Genomic DNA, 20384 nt, shown 5'->3' on the forward strand with positions numbered 1-20384 from the left:
AATTTTTTTTTTTTTTTTTTTTTTTTTAATATTTATTTATTTTTTAGATTTCGGCGGACACAACATCTTTGTTTGTATGTGGTGCTGAGGATCGAACCCGGGCCGCATGCATGCCAGGCAAGCACGCTACTGCTTGAGCCACATCCCCAGCCCCGGAAATTTCTTTTTATCTTTTTTTTTTCCCTAACATGCATAAGGCCCTGGGTTCGAATACAAGCAATGGGAAAAAAAAAGAGAGGTACATTGTTGGGTTTTGTTTTTGGTACCAGGCATTGAACCCTGGGGCACTTAACCACTGAGCCACATCCCCAGCCCTTTTTATATTTTCTATAAAGACAGTGTCTTGCTGGTTTGCTGAATCTGGCCTCAAACTTGGAATCCTCCTGCCTCTGCCTAGTGTTTTTTGCTTTTTTGGTGTTTGGGGGTTTTCTTTCTTTGTTTTTTGTGCTACTGAAGATTGAACCTAGGGGCACTTTACCACTGAGCTACATCCTACACCCCCCAGCCCTTTTTTATTTTTCATTTTGAGACAGAGTCTCCCTGAGTTGTCCAAGCAGGCCTTAAATTTGGATCCTCTTGGCTTAGCTTCCCTAGTAACTAGGATTACAGCTTATGCCACCATTCCTGTCTGGGAAAAAAAAGTGTTTTTAATTGAAATATTTACATTCCGTAAAATTTGGTGAAATGGTTTATCTTAGTTTGAGGGTTTTGGTTGTTTTTTTATTTTATTTGTTTTTTAAGCCTAAACTGAGCCTACTGGCACATATCATTAATCCCAACAACTCTGTAGGCTGAGGCAGGAGAATTGCAAGTTCAAGGCCACACTTAGCAACTTAGAGAGACCCTATCTCAAAATTTAAAAAAAAGGGGGGGGGGGGGACTGGGCATATAGCTCAGTTGGTAGAATGCTTGCCTCTCATGCACAAGGCCCTGGGTTTCAATCCCTAGCACCACAAAAAAAAAAAAAAAAAGCTTCACCAGATTTCTCAGAATTTGAATCTTTAGATATATATATAGTGCATGCAGCAACTGCATATTCTGTACTGTCTTTCTGGTCATAAGACATAGCTCACTGGGTTTCTAGCTATCATTTCACATTCCTAGGGTTGGCTGGACTAGAATGAAAAAGCCAGTCCCTAGGGTTCCAGAAAGACCTCTGGTTTTAGGCTTATAATAATCCAGCTGAAGGTAATCAAACCCCTTGAACCCTTGAGGAAGGTGGCTAGCTTAATAGTAAGAACAAATGATGATATTTATGTCACAAATCCAGTTTACTGCAGTGATTCCTCCAGAAGTTCTGTATCCCCAGCTTTCACATTTCCATTAACATACATGTATTGGAGTTCTGACTTTGCCAAACCACTGCCCATCTACTCCTTTACTTAAGGAAGCTTTAGGGGGTATCTCCATTGTTTTCAATTAAGGGCTTCCTGGGTACAGTGGTAGGATGTCTGTTCCCTACTGGTTTTAGCATGGTTATACATGTGCTTATGTAAAATTTACATTGATCTATTTTTTCTTCACCTTTTTTTATTTATTTTTTAGGGGAGCCGGAGATTGAATTCAGGGGTACTCAACCACTAAGCCACATCTCCAGCCCTATTTTGTATTTTATTTAGAAACAAAGTCTCACTGAGTTGCTTAGTGCCTCAGCCTCCTGAGCCACTAAGATTACAGGCATGCACCACCACGTCAGGCTCTTCACCTTTTTTTAAAAGTATAATTTGCGGGCTAGGGACATAGCTCAGTTGGTACAGAGTGCTTGCCTTTCATGCACAAGGCCCTGGGTTTAATCCCCAGCACCACACAAAAATAATAATAATAATAATAATAATAATAATAATAATTTACAATAAAGTGTACAATTCAGAATGTTTGTACTCTAGATCATTAAGGATTATACCCCTCAAGATCTTCTGAAGGAAATCTTGTTAATTCTTAATAGAGGAGAGAGAGAGTGTCGCTCAGTGGTTAAGAATTTTTGGGCTAGATATGTGAGTTGAAGTCTTAGTACTTCCTTTTACTAACTTTATGTACTTGAGCAAATGATCTAACTTCTTTTAGTTTCAATTCATCATCAAAAATTAAGGATAAATGGAGTTAACACATTGAAATGTGGTAAGGGTAAAGGGAAATAATATAAAGAACGTTCTTAGCAAAATATGTCTCACATACAAGTGTTCCAATATTAATTATTATATTTTTTCCAAGCTCTTTACAATATTGGAGACATGGTACATGCTGCCCGGGGCAAGTGGGGAATTAAAGCAAACTGCCCTTGTATCAGTCGGCAAAACAAATCTGTGTTGAGACCTGCTGTCACCAATGGGATGTCACAGGTAAAGTGGTATGTGTGGTATAACTAAGTGAAATTTCAATTCTTATTGCCAGTAAATGCCCCATTTTCAACAGTGTTTTTCCAGGCCTTTACAAGGTTTCTGAGGAATTAGGGAATGGGGAAACCTTTCTAGAGAGCCCAAAAAATTTACTGAAGGGATTTTTAAGGTGTGGTTTCTTTTCATTCATCTTTAAACCAGTTCTTGGTTGATAAATTGCATGGAGAGTCTCTGTATCTTGTCAAGGTCTTTTTGTGGGTGAAAACTACAGAAAAGGTTTTTAGGAATACTTGTGGTTTTTTCAGTCCTGTCTGAGAAGGTACATGGTCCTATTAATGGGTTCATCTTAGGTACAGAGGACAGAAATTTGAAGAGTTGGATTGGTTCTACCCTCAAAGCAATCGTAATCCTCCAGAGAGATAGTGATTTTTCTCACTGCCCTCTCAGAGACGGGCCATTCTGGTTTGATGGTGACTATGTTGAACAAGCAGTTGTTTTTTAAAAAAGAACCTGCAGCTTACTGTTTACAATTTGAAGTCTTTCTCGGAATACCATGTTTGTTTGATAAGAGGCACAGGGATGGATGCTAAGAGATCTAGAGATATATTTTTAGCCAGGTTCATATATCAGAGCAAATAATTTGGAAAATTCAGTAATGTAATAGAGTGATAACATTTATTAAGCATTTATGTGTGCCAGAACTATGCTAAGCCCTTTCCATATGCTATCTCATTTAACCCCCAGAAGAACTTAATGAGTTTTAATCACCAATATGTCATTGGGGAAATTATTTCAGGCATGTTAAATCTTTATTTTAGATTATAAACTTTAAGTCTTATCCCTGTATTTTCCATAGAACCTAGCACAGTTTCTAGTGCATAGTACAACTCAATAAATATACGTCAAATTAAAAATTGGTGAAATAACAGTTTATGGGACAGTTTCAAATTATTCTTCCAGACCTATTTATTGTCAGCAGCCATTACTAGTCATGTTTAATTTTCTCTACCTAAACCAACCACTTTAACCACACTTTTAACAAGTACTTTTAACTTTCCATGCTTTAGCTTCCCAGCATAAACCCTAGTGCCTCTTCTGGAAACGAAACTACCTTCTCAGGTGGAGGAGGAACTGCAACAGTCACAGCACCAGAGACTGACCATGTTTCCAAACCTGAGGGCACTGACATCAGATCTGAAGAGCCCCTGAAGGGAGACAGTTCAGCATCAAATAGCAATAGTGAGCTAAAAGCCATCAGGCCCCCATGCCCTGACACGGCTCCTCCCTCCTCTGCCCTGCATTGGTTGGCAGATTTAGCAACTCAGAAGGCTAAAGAAGAAACAAAAGGTGAGATGAACACCTTTTGCCCTTCCTATGGGAGGAACCTGAAGGTTTTTCTGGGATTCTTCAGACTCACACATTATCATACACATTAATGAAACATGCGTCTTGCTTTCTCTGGCTAATCACACAAATGAGGGAATCTCTTTTCAATTTCTTTCTAGAAATAGACCTTTTCTAAAGACATATACCCGGGCCCGCCTTCAGGCCTCCCTAGTGAGAATTGATGCAAAGTTTTTTGTTGTTGTTTCCTGGGTTTTTTTTTTTGTTTGTTTGTTTTGGTTTTTTTTTAGTTGTCAATAGGCCTTTATTTTATTTATTTATATGTGGTGCTAAGAATCGAACCCAGTGCCTCACACATGCTAGGCAAGTGGTCTACCACTAAGCCACAACTCTAGCCCGAAGCAAAGTTTTAGCAAGCTTCCCAGAAGTTCTGTTTTTCAGCCCAAAACACCAATAATCTCCATTTTATATATATGTGTGTGTGTGTATGTATGTGTATATATGTATGTATATGTATTTTAATAAATATAAATATATATATATATTTTTTAGTTTTTAATGGACCTTTATTTTATTCATTTATTTATATGTGGTGCTGAGAATCCAACCCAGTGCCTCACACGTGCTAAGCAAGCACTCTGCTGCTGAGCCACAACCCCAGCCCCAACAATCGCCATTTTTTTTTTTTTAAGTTGTAGATGGACACCGTATCTTTTTTTTTTTTTTTTTTTTTGAATTTTTTTAACATTTATTTTTTAGTTTTCGGCGGACACAACATCTTTGTTGGTATGTGGTGCTGAGGATCGAACCCGGGCTGCACGCANTATATATTATTATATTTTTTTAGTTTTTTAATGGACCTTTTATTTTTATTTCATTTATTTTATATGTGGTGCTTCGAGAATCCAACCCTAGTGCCTCACACGTGCTAAGCAATGCACTCTTGCTGCTGAGCCACTAACCCCAGCCCCAATCAATCGCCAGTTTTTTTTTTTTTTAAGTTGTAGATTTGGACACCGTATTCATTTTTTTTTTTTTTTTTTGAATTTTTTTAACATTTATTTTTTAGTTTTTCGGCGGACACAACATCTTTGTTGGTATGTGGTGCTGAGGATCGAACCCGGGCTGCACGCATGCCAGGCGAGCGCGCTACCACTTGAGCCACATCCCCAGCCCTGGACACCGTATCTTTATTCATTTGTTTTTATATGGTGCTTAGGATCAAACCCAGTGCCTCACACATGCGAGACAAGCACTCTACCACCTAGCTATAACCCCAGTCCAACAATCTCCATTTTTAACAGGGACTCCAGATGGTTCCAATACCCATGTTCTGGTGACCCACCTGAGTAGCTTGCTCTCTCTCTCTTTTTTTTTTGGTGGGGGTGTTGGTGGTTAAGTTTTGAAACCAGGGCCTCATGCATGCTGGGCAGTCACTTTACCATTGAGCTATATCCCTGTCCCCTGGAAACCCACTTGAAAAACAGTTTTAGAAAATGAGGGTTAAGAGAGGTGGATGGAAACAAAAGTAATCCAAATCTGGAAAAGAAAGGAAGAAATAGGAGAGTTTCTCTTTGGCCCTGAGATCTCCCATATTCATAGCTTGTCAGGTTTGGTCCCAACAAACCTTACACAGTTGTCAGGTAAAAGAGAGCATCTTTTGTCCCTTCTGCTTGGCTGATTTTTAGGAGTCAGTTGTCTGATGGGTATTTCTTGCTGTGCCTAAAGCTATTACTGGTTATGTTCTTACAGAAGCAGGGTCCCTGAGATCGGTGCTCAATAAAGAATCTCATTCACCCTTTGGGCTGGACTCTTTCAACTCTACTGCAAAGGTCTCTCCGTTGACTCCAAAGCTTTTTAACAGTCTGTTACTGGGTCCCACTGCCTCCAACAACAAAACTGAAGGCTCCAGCCTTCGAGACCTCCTTCACTCTGGACCCGGAAAACTTCCTCAAACCCCCTTGGATTCAGGCATACCCTTCCCCCCAGTCTTCTCAACATCCTCATCGGTAAGTGTCCTCTCTACAATTCTAGGCTTTGCTGCTTTTCTATGAAAGAACCATCAAAGATCTGATAATTAGGTTAGAGGTCATGTGGGTGATTTGTGTTCTCTATATTGTCAAGCTGACAACATATCTCTTTTAAGTTTTAGGGTGTTTGAGATCCGTTTAAGTAGTGAACCTTTTGTACCATGTTAGGAAGTTAGTAAAATTAAGACATTAAAATATTTTAGTCATCAGTGGAAAAGTCAATACATTGATCCATTTGATTTTCTTTCAGACTTTTTTTGTGTGTGTGTGGTGCTGGCAACCAAACTCGGGCTCTTATGCATGCAGGGCAAGCACTCTAACAGCTGAGCTATATTTGCAGCCCCTCAGACATTAATTTTTTTTAACATGGCTATCTTGGATATCTTATAGATATCCTTAAACCTTTAACACGTCTAAAACGAACTCTTGATCTTCTGCCAATATACTTACACTTCTTTAGTATCCCTTTCTTGGTTAGTAGCATCTCTATCCTTTCAATTACTTGTCCCCAAAATCTTGGAATCATTTGGTACTTTCCTCTCATATATTTATTTTTGGTACTGGGGTTTTAACCCAGGGGCGCTTAACCACTGAGCTACATCCCAAGCCCTTTTTATTTTATTTTTTTATTTTGAGGCAGGGTCTTGTTAAGTTGCTTAAGGACTTGCTAGGTTGTTAGGCTGGCTTTGAATTTGCTAGTCTTCTGCCTCAGCCTCCTGAATTTCTGGGATTACTGGCAATGTGCACTATGCCCAGCTTCTCCTTGCTTATATTTCATATCAATCTATCGGTAAATCCCTTAATTTGATCAGAATATATTCAGAATTTACCTGTTTCTTTCCAGCTCCACCTTTCTTACTAACCTGAGCTGATATCCTCTCTTGCCTAAATTTTTGAAGTAAATTCCTCACTAGAATTCTATGAGGAATAGATTCTGCCCGTTACTGTCTATTTTCTTTTCTTTTTTTAAATATTTATTTTTTAGTTGTAGTTGGACACAGTACCTTTATTTTATTTATTTTTACGTGGTGCTGAGTATTGAACCCAGGGCCTCGCATGTGCTAAGAGAGCACTCTACTACTGAGCCACGACCCTAGCCCACAGTCTATTTTCAACACAGCAGCTAAAGTGGTCTTTTTAAAATGTAAGTCAAATCATGTTCCCTCTACCTAAAATCCTCCAAGAACTTCCTATTTCTCTTCATAAGCTAAACAGAGTCCTCAAAATGTACTAGAAGTCTTTGACTCTTTCTAGGCCTCTTCTCACTTCTCTGACCTTACCCCTCTTTCCTTCTTGTTCATTCTGCTTCAGCCATACCTGTCTGCTTGCTGTTTCTTGAACATAACCTGGCATGCTTCCTCTGCTATAACCCAGCCCCTGCACTTGTTTTCTCCCCCAGAATTTTCCTCCTATGTAACCATTTGGCTGGCTTCATCATCAACTTCTTTTCTTCCCTCCTAAAATGTCACCCTCAGGAAACCTTTCTTTGTACATCACTCTTTAAAAGTTTATCACAGTAGAGGTAGGGATGTAGCTCAGTGGCAGAGGGCTTGGCTAACGTGTGAGGCCCTAGCACCACCAAAAAAAAAAAAAAGTTTATCACATTAGGCACAATGGTACATGCAGCTTGGTAGGCTGATAGGAAGATTGCATGTTCAGGGTCACTCTTAGCAACTTAGCATAGCCCTAAGCAACTTAGTGAGATCCTGTCTCAGAATTAAAAATTAAAAGGCAAAAGTCCTGGGAATATAGCTCAGTGGTAAATTGCCCCTGGGTTAAAAATACCCAGCACCAGGCTGGGCGAGGTGGTACATACCTGTAATCGCAGCAGCTTGGGAGGCTGAGACAGAAGAATCAAGAATTCAAAGCCAGACTCAGCAACTGTGAGGCACTAAGCAACTCAGTGAGACCCTGTCTCTAAATAAAATACAAAAATAGGACTGGAGATGTGACTTGATGGTTGAGTACCCCTAAATTCAATCCCCAGTACCAAAAAAAAAAGATACCCAGCACTAAACCGCCCCCCGCCCGCCAGAAAAAGTTTATCACAGTACCATACTCCACTCATAACTATCTTCTCTGCTTGTTTTCATACCACTAACTACCATCTTACTAGCTATGTTTTATTTATTGTCTGTCTTTTGCCTTTCCTAAAAGCACTTTTGATTGTTTTATTCACCAATATATTCCTAGTACCACAGAATTTGATCCATAGTCATGTTTAGTTAACATTGAATAAATGAATTCACAAGATATAAAAAGTTGAAAAATACAAAAGAGTTATAGTGATAAGGCCACCCATTTCCCTTTCTAGAGGCAACCTTTCTCTTTTGTTTCTTTAGTGTTGGAGATTACACCCAGGGGCATTTAACCACTGAGGTACATCCTCAGCCCTTTATATTTATTTTGAGACAAGGTCTCCATAAGTTGCCTGGGCTGATCTTGAACTTGTAATCCTCCTGCATGGCTGGAATTGGAGATGTGCACCACTGCACCCAACCACCATTGTTTCTTGAGTGTCATTTCAGAAATATTGTCATATATGCCGTCCCCCCCATTTATATAAATGTTCTACAACTTGCTTTTCTCTCTCTCACTTTATATGTCTTGCAGGTCATTTCAAACAAGTATATAAATATGTTTCTCATTCTATGTTATGATTAATGGCTGAAATTTGATGAACTGCAAGTGATTGAACCTATACAATTGGGTTGCTTCTCTTCTGCAAAAGTAACTTAAAAAAAAAAGGGCTGGGGTTGTGGCTCAAGCAGTAACACGCTCGCCTGGCATGCGCAGGGCGCTAGGTTCGATCCTCAGCACCACATGAAAATATTGTGTCCACCGAAAACTGAAAATAAATATTAAAAAAANTTTTTTAAGAGAGAGAGAGAGAGAATTTTAATATTTATTTTTTAGTTTTCGGCGGAGACACAACATATTTGTTTGTATGTGGTGCTGAGGATCGAACCCGGGCCGCATGCATGCCAGGCGAGCGCACTACCGCTTGAGCCACATCCCCAGCCCTAAAATTTTTTTTTAAATATTTTTTAGTTATAGATGAACACAGTACCTTTATTTATTTATTTGTATGTGGTGCTGAGGATCGAACCTATTGCCTCACATGTGCAAGGCAAGTGCTCTACTACTGAGCCACAACCACGGCCCCTTAATTTCACATTTTTTTCCAGAATATTATATGGTTACATGCCTTAGAGATTATGATTAGTGATTTTTCAGCAATAGGATTATCAATATTACAAAATCTACACCCCCTTTCATTCTGTGATGTACGAAATGTCACTTTCATCTGTGGGCTTACGCTTTGCTATCAGCTGAGATAGATGAGAGATGCATGATAATTCTCTTCAGTTACTTAGGTGAAATATCTCCGCTGACCAGAAAAAAATTTGGAACTCTCCCCCCTAAATTAAATGATCTTTTTCAATCAGTTATATCATTTTGTGAACTCTGCAATCTACATACCATAGGTATTTCTTAGGTCTCAAGTCTCTTGAAGCAAAGGGTTCTTTCTATACTTTTCTTTCATAAATGCAAGATAAATATCAAAGATAAAGGAATTTAAGGTATTAAAAATATCAACTTTTTGTTCCTCCTCCAATTGTACAAGATATTCTGATAACTTTTGTGGAATTTAATCAGATAGGTAAGAACTTAGAAATGGCAACTGTGATATGGTTTTTTTTGAATGCTTTTCTTATGGCATCTCAGTCAAGCTTACCTATGTCTGGCAGGGAGTAAAAAGTAAGGCCAGTCTACCCAACTTTCTTGACCACATCATTGCCTCAGTGGTAGAAAATAAGAAAACCTCAGATGCTTCAAAGCGGGCCTGCAACTTGACTGATACCCAAAAGGAAGTGAAGGAGATGGTGATGGGGTTAAATGTGCTAGACCCCCATACTTCACACTCCTGGCTCTGTGATGGAAGGCTTCTGTGTCTCCATGATCCCAGCAACAAAAACAATTGGAAGATTTTTCGAGAGTGTTGGAAGCAAGGCCAGGTAAGTAAGAATAAAGCTTCTGCCTGCCTGGCATAGCTATCAGGATAATTCTAGGCTTCTGTGGGAGATCTTTTGCCAGAGAGATTTAGACATAATAAGTGTATTGTTGATTTTCCTTGGTCCTTTTAAGTATCTTAGATTTTTAAAATGAAGGAATTTCTAAAGGAAAAAGTACAATCAAGTATCATTTTATTTCTAAGCTGTACAACTCTGTGTTCTTAAAAGGGCAGCTGAAATTACTGTAAGATGTTAAACTGGAACTGACAATACCTCAGGAGGAGAATCCTTAAATGTGTTATTAGGGTGAAGGAATGGGTAGAAAAGGGTAGTACTTTTCTAGGTCTGTGTTTGAAGGTGTCCCATAAACTTACGCAATAACAATTTTGATTTTTATACGTTAGCAGCTGCTTAAGGAAGGAAGAGATTATGGATTTATCTAGGTAGTTTTTCACTTAACATTTGAGGAAGTGTTGAATTTGTTTGCTTACCTCAAAATAGTGGTAGATACCAGAGCAACAGAAGTATTTCTGCGGCATGCCTCCCAGAGTAAGAATCCAATATAATAATGAAGTAGAAGCGGTTTCCATTCACTTTAGCTGATGTGTTAAAATCCATAAATCTGGGCTGGGATTGTGGCTCAGCGGTAGAGCGCTCGCCTAGCAGGTGCGAGGCCCTGGGTTCAATCCTCAGCACCACATAAAAATAAATAAATAAAGCTACTGTGTCCAACTACAATTAAAAAATAAATATTTTTTAAAAATCCATAAATCTTAAAATTGTAAAAGAACAATAATTTTGTAGAGAAGAGCTCTCCCTAGGAAACCCTCCTGTTCAGTCCTTTAGCCATGGAATTAACAGTATTTCCTAAATGGCCCTGATTATATTTTTGTTTCCACAGCCAGTGCTGGTTTCAGGAGTACATAAAAAGCTCAAGTCTGAACTCTGGAAGCCAGAAGCCTTTAGCCAGGAATTTGGAGACCAGGATGTGGATTTGGTGAACTGCAGGAATTGTGCTATAATTTCTGATGTGAAAGTTCGGGATTTCTGGGATGGCTTTGAGATAATATGCAGTAAGTAGCATTGATATCTAGTTGACTAATGGCAGAGTGGGAAGCATCTATATGCCAGCTCTGTCCCTGCAATAACAGATCATATCCTCTTGGTGGAAGGAACCTTCTGTCTGGTGCTAAACATTTAGCTTGCATGGCAATCCTATGGCTTCCCAAAATAGTCCAGGCTTTAGCCTGTAAGACCATAGGGAATGTGGAATATTTTTACTCAGAGGAAACCAGATATAATCTTATAAAATGGAGAAACATGGCAAGTGGGTAGGAAAACAAAGCCCACCTAATCTAGTCCATTATGTGGGCTAGGTTTATAAATCTGAAATAAGAACTTTTATCTCATACATAATCACTGGAAAAATTTGGGGAGTAACCAACCCCACAGATGTTTGTGAGAATACTGTCTCTCTTCCAGAACGACTAAGATCAGAAGATGGGCAGCCAATGGTGCTCAAACTCAAGGACTGGCCTCCTGGGGAAGATTTTCGGGACATGATGCCAACAAGGTTAGTTGTTGTCTGGGCCATCTTCTGAGATTCGTGCCTTGCCAAAGCCATCACAGAATAATTACATAATCCCAGAGAAGTGAATTTTGCCTCTTTGCTTTCTTGCCCTATAATAGCTAAGTTTTCTATCCTACTGTTTTGTAGGTTTGAAGATCTGATGGAGAACCTTCCTCTGCCGGAATATACCAAACGAGATGGCAGGCTCAATCTGGCCTCTAGGCTACCCAGCTACTTTGTAAGGCCTGATCTGGGACCCAAGATGTACAACGCCTATGGTATGAGGGAGAGGCCAGAATTGCCCCTTTGGGGGATTGCTCATTTTACTTACAGAAGATCTTTGGTCAGGGTCATGAGTAAAGATGATTGAGGGCAAGTGACAGGTACTACAGAAGTTAAGGTATCCAGGATGGTTTTGAATATGTTTGCTTTGTCATACTGATTTGTGTAAAATGTACGTGGGCCTAGTCTATAAGCTATATGTTCCCAGGAATTAGATCATTTCCTCTCAAAAATTGTACTCAGGGAGACATATTCTTAGTTTTGATAAGGCTCTGAGGTTGTGGCTCAGTGGTAGAGCGCTCACCTAGCATGTGCGAGGCCCTGGGTTCGATCCTCAGCATCACATAAAAATAAATAAAAACAAAGGTACAACTAAAAGAAATAAATATTAAAAAAAAAAAAAACTTGATAAAATAGCAAAAAAGGCTCAATACCAAGGGCTGGAGATGTGACTCATTGTTAGTGTGTGTGCCTAGCATGAGCCAACAAGGTAGTGAGCATGAGCTCACTAACATGAGCAAGGCCCTGGGTTCAATCCCAACACTGCAAAATGAAAAAAACAGATACCATGCCACCTGTCTATTACTTTGTAAAGTATAGAAATAACCTAAATCACTGTGTAAGTTGAGCTAATGCCCATAGTGAATGTCCCTAATGCCCATATCTGTTTTGCTTTTAAAGGAGGGACCATTTTCAGGGAGTGGATTAATTCTATGGCTAAAGCTAATGATAGTGTCACCCATGCTAGAAATTAATGTTAGACAGTATAAGAGAGATGAAAAGAATGATTTTTTTGTTTATTTGTTTGTTTGCTTGCTTGCTTGCTTGCTTATGGTGCTGGGTATCAAATCCAGGGAATCATGCTTGCTAGAAAAGTACTCTACCACTGAACTACACCCCTAGCCCCTGGGATTTCTTGATAAATGGAACAGACATACTTCACTCTCCAGTGGTACTCATTTGAGAATGTCCTTGAGTATATTTTCAGTTTTAGGCTCTCTGTGGATTCTTCAGAATATTTCCCCTTCACCTTGCATATTTTCCTTAACCCTTTAGGCTTGATAACTGCAGAAGATAGAAGAGTTGGCACAACAAATCTTCACTTAGATGTGTCTGATGCCGTTAATGTGATGGTGTATGTTGGGATCCCTGTCGGGGAGGGTGCTCATGATGAAGGTATGTTTTCTAGAAAAACTGCTTTAGGTGATGAGACTTGGCTTCCGGGAAGAACTGAGTGTTTACCTCCTTAGTCAGGAACAGTGGCTTTTTTTTTTTTTTTTCTTTCTTTCTCTTTATTTCCCCAGTGACTTTTTCTTAAGTTTCTACCAGGCCTGATATGTAGTAGGTGCCTAGTGAATGTTGCTAGAGAAAAAGAAGTTCTAGCAGAGAAGAATGCTACTTGTGTATCTTTGACCAAGGGGTAGCCTCACATGAGGAATGAAGAAAGGACAAACCCATCTACTTGGCCCATCCGCCAGATCAGCTCTGGAGTGACAGATGTAAAGCGGGGGTCACCTGAAGCATAAGGACCTGGAGATATAGCTTAGTTGGTAGAGTGCTTGCCTTGCATGCACAAAATCCTGGATTCAATCCCCAGCATCACAAAAAAAGAAAAAAAAAAAAAAAGCAAAGCATAAAAGTGATATTTTGCTGTAATTGCCCTCTTTTGCAATATTTTATGCTGCCTAAATGTTTATCTCAAGACACTAAAAAAGGGTGTGATCCCCATTGTATTTAAGGGCCAGCTGGGTAGGACATCTTGGAGATCAGCTCAAATCTCAGTGTTAAAATTAATGTGTGTACCTGGGCATGGTGACTCATGCCTGTAATCCCAGTGGCTCTAGAGGCTGAGGCAGGAGAATTCCAAGTTCAAGACCAGCCTCAGAAACTTAGTGAGTCCCTGTCTCAAATAAAAAATAAAGGGGGTGGTGGTGATGTGACTCAATGGTTAAACACCATTGGGTTCAATCCTTGGCCAAAAAATAAAATAAAATAAATGAGTTCCTTGTGGAAGTTTCAGAAAAATGAGAACAGTTTTGAAAAATAACTTGAAATGTCAAGGTTTAGGAATAATCAGTATTATTACTTTGGCATTTCTTATTCTGTTGTTAGATTTGATGCTACACACCTGTAGGCCTTTCCATTATGTTGTGGTTTCTTGTGGATTATAATAGACAGGTATTAGAAGCTAACCTTAATTTGCCAGAGAAGCTTTATGCTTTGTGGACTTAAATCAGCAAAATCCTAGAGTTTCAAGTGGTCTTGCAAAAATGTATAGAATCCCCCTACTTTCAGTAGGAAATAACCCACAAGTTAAACATAAGAAATAGCTATTTATTTTGAGCAAGAAACATTTTTTAAAGAAACTACCACAGGGGCTGGGGAGATAGCTGAGTGGTAGAGCACTTAGCATATGCAAGTCCCTAGGTTCAATCCCCAGCACCAGAAAAAATAAAAATAAACAAAAAATGTCTACAATTTTTTTCTTTTTTCTTTTTGGTGCTGGGGATTGAACCCAGGCCTTGTGCATGCGAGGCAGGCACTCTACCAACTGAGCTACATCCCCAGCCCTACAAATATTTTTTTTAAAAAGAAACTACCACAGGCTGGGTATGTCACTCAGCTGGAAAACATTTGCCTAGTGTACATGAGGCTCCGAGTATGATTCCCTAGGACTGCAGAAGAAGAAACTAGATTACCAAAAATATTGAGTCTCTGTTAAGTAAAGAAAGTTTAGAGTTATTCTTCCCTGTGGGTAGGGAGCTTAGACCAATACAAATTTTGCTATTTCTTTTTGGTGGAGGAAGGGGATACTGGGGATTAAGCCCAGGGGTGCTTTACCACTGGGCTACATTCCAAGTCCAATCTCTCTGTCTTTCTATTTTTGGTGCTGGGGATTGAACCCAGGGGCACTTTACCACTGAACTACATTCCCAGTCCTGTTTGTTTGTTTGTTTTGGTACCAGGGATTCGACCTAGGGGTGCTTAAACACTGAACCACATCCCTACCCCTTCTTTGTATTTTCTTTAGAGACAGGGTCTCACTTTAGAGTTGCTTAGGGCCTCGCTAAATTGCTGAGGCTGGCTTTGAACTTTCAAACCTCCTGCCTCAGCCTCCTGAGCTGTTGGGATTATAGGCATTGTACAGACATGTGCCACTGTGTCCGATTTAATTTTTTATTTTTGAGATAGTGTTTTGCTAAATTGCTGAGACTGGCCTTACACTTGAGATCCTCCTGAGTCAACCTTCAGAGTTACTGGAATTATAGGCATGTGTCACTGTGCCCAGCTCATGAGTTTTGATTTTTTGCTATGTAACTCCAGAGAGAGAGAGAAAAGACCAAACTTGTTTGATTTGGACATTGTATTTCACTCAGAAATACTGAAATAACTAGTTACATTGAAATTGTCATTTTGCTCGTTTCAGAGGTACTCAAGACAATTGATGAGGGGGATGCTGATGAGGTGACGAAGCAAAGGATCCATGATGGAAAAGAGAAGCCAGGCGCATTATGGCACATCTATGCAGCCAAGGATGCAGAGAAGATCCGGGAGCTGCTTCGAAAGGTATGCCTCTTGGTGAAATGTGCTCCCAACTCTCAAATTAAGAGTCTAGAGGGGCTGCAGATATAATTCAGTTGGTAGAGTGCTTGCCTTGCATGCAAAGGCCCTGGGGTTTGATCCCCAGCACCAAGAAAACAAATAAACTAAAAAGAGTGTAGAGACTGAGACAACCTGTCCAAGATTTTTCATGTGGAGTCCCTAGGTATTAAAGACCTAGTGGCCATGTACGTCTTATCAGAATACCCAGAAAATCTGAGTCAGACTTCGAGCATATTGAATAGAGTAAACCAGAAACTTTGGGCTTTGCCAGAAACACTAATGTAGCAAGTTGGATTTATCCTGTTACTGATTTTTATGTATGACAGCACAATGATGCACATCTGTAATCCCAGCTACTTGGGAGGCTGAGACAGGAGGATGGCAAGTTCAAGGCCAGGCTGGGCAATTTAGCCAGACCCTGTCTCAAAAAAAAAAGGGGAAGGAAGAAAGAATGAATGAATGAGGGTGGTGATAAAGCACAGCACTAGAGTATTGTTTAGTGTGCACAAGGCCCTGAGTTCAATTCCTGGTGTCAACAACAACAAAAAATGTATTTACAGTAGTTTCCCCTTATCCAAAGGGAAAACATTCAAAGACCCTCACTTGAAACCACAAATAGTACCAGACCCTTTATATATTTTCGTTTTTGCCTATACATACATACGTATGATAAAGTTTAATTTACAAACAAGGCACAGTAAGAGATTAACAATAACTCATCATAAAATAAAACAGTATAACAACATACTATATTTAATTTTTTAATTTTGAGATAGGCTGTCTCTAAGTTACTGAGGCTGGCCGGTAACTTGGGATCCTCCAGCCTTGGCTTCCCAGGTAGCTGGGATTACAGGCATGTAACACCACACCTGGCATCTAATTGTGCTTTACCTTTTCACTTTATGGCTTCTCTGCCATATCAGAATTGCAGCATCACTGCTTTTGAACTTTGGGTGATTATTAGGTAAAATAAATAAAATAAGGGTATGTGAACACAAGCATGGTGATACTGTGATAGATAGTTCCTTTGATAATGGACAGTAGAATAGACAGCCAACATTCGTACTCTGGACAAAGTGATGATTCATGTTCAAGGTGGCATGGAGCTGTGGATTTCATCACACAGTACTCATAACAGCACACCATTTAAAACTTATGAATTATTTCTGGATTGATTTATTGATTGATTGATTGGTACTAGGACTTAGATTCAGGGGCACTTGACTACCAGCCCTGTTTTATTTTGTTTAGAGACAGGTTCTCACTGACTTGCTTAGGACCTTACTTTTGCTGAGACTAGCTTTGAACTTGAGATCCTCCTGCCTCAGCTTCCAGAGCCACTGGGATTACAGGTGTACACCACTGTACCCAGCTATTTCTGGAATTTTTCATTTAATATTTTTAGACCATGACTGATTGTGGATAGCTAGAATCACAGAAAATAAAACTGACTAAGTGACTAATTTTTAAAGAGAGAGAGAGAGAAGAGACAGAGAATTTTTTTAAATATTTTTCAGTTTTTGGTGGCCACAACATCTTTATTTTATTTTTATGTGGTGCTGAACCCAGCGCCCCACGCATGCCAGGCGAGCACGTTACCACTTGAGCCACATCCCCAGCCCCAATAAGTGACTATTAATCTTTCTATTTTTGCATTTTGATCATGGCTTCAGGTTGGAGAAGAACAAGGCCAAGAGAATCCCCCCGATCATGACCCAATTCATGACCAAAGTTGGTACCTGGACCAGACTCTCCGTAAGCGTCTCTATGAGGAATATGGTGTGCAAGGCTGGGCCATTGTGCAGTTCCTGGGTGATGCTGTCTTCATACCTGCAGGAGCCCCACACCAGGTATTTTCTAAATTGGGGTTGGGCTCTACAGCTCCATGGGCTTCTTTATGTCTGCTTCTCTTTCTAATCTGACAAGAGAGATAAATGGCAGAATTCGACTGATTGCTTCACCATACCACAACTTACTATTTTGCTTTTTAATTTTCTTCCTTATAATTTTATTTATTTTCATAGGTATGTGAACATAAGCACGGTGATACTGTGATAGTTCCTCTGATAACAGAGAGCTAGTGGGTAATTAATGGGCAGTAGTATAGACAGCCAACATTCTTTCTTTCAAAAGGACTGAATTTTGGAAGTAAGATTAGAAAATATATGGTCCTCTTGTGTCCAAAGATATGTATGCAATTGGCTTGATTAGTATTTTTATGCCTGTTGATGTTAGTTAATTTGCATCCTTAGGTATTAATTTTTGATAGCATATGCCCACAAAAAGATTTGTATGCCTGTATTCACAGAAGTTTTATTCTTGTCAAAATTGGAAATTACCCTAATATTCATCAGTAGGTAAATGTACAATCCAGTTGTAGTTTATCAATATGGTAAAATGCCACCCAGGAGTGTACAGAAACAGATTACAACAGATCTGTTCCATTATATTGGTCACAGACTAATCTTATTATGAGAGTACTACACACACAAAGGTATGAAGGCTGTGACTACCAGAAGGTTGGGATTATTTTAGAGGTTGACTGCTACAGGTATTTTTAAGAGGCAAATACCTAATGGGTAGTAGGGAATGCAATATAGGGTGTCTGGAGTAGGGCAGATAAGTGAGGCTTGGAAGAAAGGTCACTGTTAGATTATGATGAGAAATTTGACTATGTGGCAGAAATAAAACCAGCATTATTGCCAGGCACAGTGGTGCATGCCTGGTAATCCCAGCTACTCAGGAGGTTAAGGCAAAAGGATTGAAAGTTTTAAGCCAGCCTGAGAAACTTAGCTAGATCCTGTCTCAAAAATAAATAACTCAAAAAATGTAGCTTAGTGGTTCAGCACTTGCCTCACATTTGTGAGGCCCTGGATTCTATTCCTCAGTATTGCGGGGAGAGGTTAAGACTTGCATTGTCCAAAATTAATTGTAAAGGAACTCATCTGCAACAATGAGATTGCAGATAATGTGGGATTAATCTCTTTCAAAAGGACTGAATTTTGGAAGTAAGATGAAAAAATATGTTGTAGTCCTCTTGTGTCCAAAGATATGTATGCAATTGGCTTGATTAGTATTTTTATGCCTGTTGATGATAGTTAATTTGCAAATTGTATTGTCAACACACTTTTTAATCTGCTCTGAGCAGCTCATAAATAAGATTCCTTGTAATTTTAAGTCTTATTTCAAATTTTTCTGACTTTTTCTCCCCCCGACCCCTCCACAGTGCTGGGGATTAAACCCAGGGCCTCACACATACTATGCAGGCTCTCCACTACTGAACTGAGTCTCTAGCCCCTTTGTTTTAAAATTTTTGTTTTTGGAAGTAGGGGTCAAACCAAGAGGTTCTTTACCCATAAGGTATATCTCCAGACCTTTTATTTTTTATTTTGAGACAGGCTCTTGTTAAGTTGCCCACACTGGTCTTGAGTAGCTGACCATGTACCACCATCGTACCCAGCAAACATTTTTATTTATAATTTATATGTTTGCACTTACAATGTCTCTGTATTTTTATTATCAAAATGAAGAACTAGATGTGGTGGTCCCAACTGCTCAGGAGGCTGGGGTCAGAGGGTCACTTGAGCCCAGGAGTTCAAGGCAAGCCTGGGCATCGTAAGAGTCTCCAAAAAAGAAAAAAAAAAAAAGGCAGGGAATGGATATATTATGTGGATGTTTTGTTTGTTTTTTATTATCATAGATATTTTCCATGAGTTATTGATCTCTAATGTCTGACGTTTTACCTCTGTACTCCCCCACCCCTACCACTGCCCCCAGGTTCACAATCTATACAGTTGCATAAAAGTAGCAGAAGACTTTGTATCTCCAGAACACGTGAAGCACTGTTTCCGCCTGACTCAGGAATTCAGGCATCTCTCCAACACTCATACAAATCATGAGGATAAACTGCAGGTAAATAACTTCTCCTTCACCTCACACTGTCATTTCATCACATGCTCACATACTACACAGAAGGCACATTCTCCTCTCTGAGGGTATTCTCTAGTTGTCTGATAGGAGGAAGAATGACACAGGGAATTCCACCTCGACCTATGGAGTCTTCCTTTCAGAAACACCTTATCAGTCCTCAGTTCTCTTCAGTTGTGCTCTTAACCTAATCATCTTTTAACCTAATCATTTCCAGCTGGGCATGGTGCCACATGTCTATAATCCCAGTGGCTCGGGAGACTGAGGCAGGAGGATCGAAAGGCCACCCTCAGCAACTTAATGAGATCCTATCTCAATATAAAAAGGGCTGGGGATGAGACTTAGTGGTAAAGTGCCCCTGAGTTCAATCCCACTACCTCCCCCATGCCCCCCCCAAAAAAAACCTCATTTCCAGCATGACAGCCCCTGTTTCTCTACCCTTGGAATGTATAATGTTTCTTTGTTTTGGGGTTTTTTTTAAATTTTTTGGAGTCGTAGATGGACATAATACCTTTATTTTATTCATTTATTTGTATGTGATGCTGAGGATCAAACCCAGTGCTTTACACATGGTAGGCAAGCACTCTACCACTAAACCACAACCCAGCCCAGGTATAGTGTTTTGAACTTTAGTAACTGACTTAGACACACCTCCCTGGTCAGCACTAAGGCAGTGTAAGAAGAGATACAGACCTAAAACTGTTTCTTATAGCAAAGTTCTGTGCAGATTCAAATTTTTATAGCTGTCCTAGGGATTGCAGTTCCTATCCCTGAGAATTGCATTTGTAGGGGTGAAAATTGTTTTCCCCTTATATAATTGAACTGGATGTTCAGATTAGGATTTTTGTGGTCTTGAAATGGATTGGAATTTTAAGGACAATTTCATTATTAATTCACTTTAGTAACAAAAAGAATAAAGAAACAGGATTCTCCATGCAGAAGATTTAATAGTTTGAATAAACACTCTCCCCATCTTTCACTTCTGGCCTCTTCTTCTGTTATGCCTGTTTCATTTCTGTCTTCTTTAGTTGATGACAAATCAGGTTGGAAGAAATTTTGTTGTTGTTGTGTTGTTGTTGTTTAATTGCTGGTAGGTTTAATCACCTTCAACTCTGAGCTTGACCTGCTTTTCATTTTTCAATATTTGAAACTCATCAGCTGGGTGATGGACATACCTGTAATCTAGCCATTCAGGAGGCTGAGATAGGAAGATTGCAAATTGGAGGCCAGCCTGGGCAACTTAACAACACCCTGTCTAAAAATAAAACATTAAAAA

General features: G+C 39.5%; 1 protein-coding gene across 1 annotated transcript in view; it reads left to right on the top strand.

Annotated features, from left to right (window-relative positions):
- Window positions 1-20384, top strand: part of Kdm3b (lysine demethylase 3B) — a gene marked incomplete at its 5' end in the record, with an annotated part of 58590 nt that overhangs the window by 34221 nt on the left and 3985 nt on the right. The window contains 11 exons of the mRNA XM_048811621.1: window positions 2212-2339; window positions 3404-3683; window positions 5433-5689; window positions 9463-9729; window positions 10628-10799; window positions 11209-11299; window positions 11444-11574; window positions 12635-12754; window positions 15006-15145; window positions 16855-17031; window positions 18959-19093. Coding sequence (XP_048667578.1) covers window positions 2212-2339; window positions 3404-3683; window positions 5433-5689; window positions 9463-9729; window positions 10628-10799; window positions 11209-11299; window positions 11444-11574; window positions 12635-12754; window positions 15006-15145; window positions 16855-17031; window positions 18959-19093 — 1898 coding nt within the window. The remainder of the gene's footprint in view (window positions 1-2211; window positions 2340-3403; window positions 3684-5432; window positions 5690-9462; window positions 9730-10627; window positions 10800-11208; window positions 11300-11443; window positions 11575-12634; window positions 12755-15005; window positions 15146-16854; window positions 17032-18958; window positions 19094-20384) is intronic.

Source organism: Marmota marmota, unplaced genomic scaffold (assembly GCF_001458135.2).
Source record: "Marmota marmota marmota unplaced genomic scaffold, marMar, whole genome shotgun sequence".
Lineage (NCBI taxonomy): Eukaryota > Metazoa > Chordata > Mammalia > Rodentia > Sciuridae > Marmota > Marmota marmota.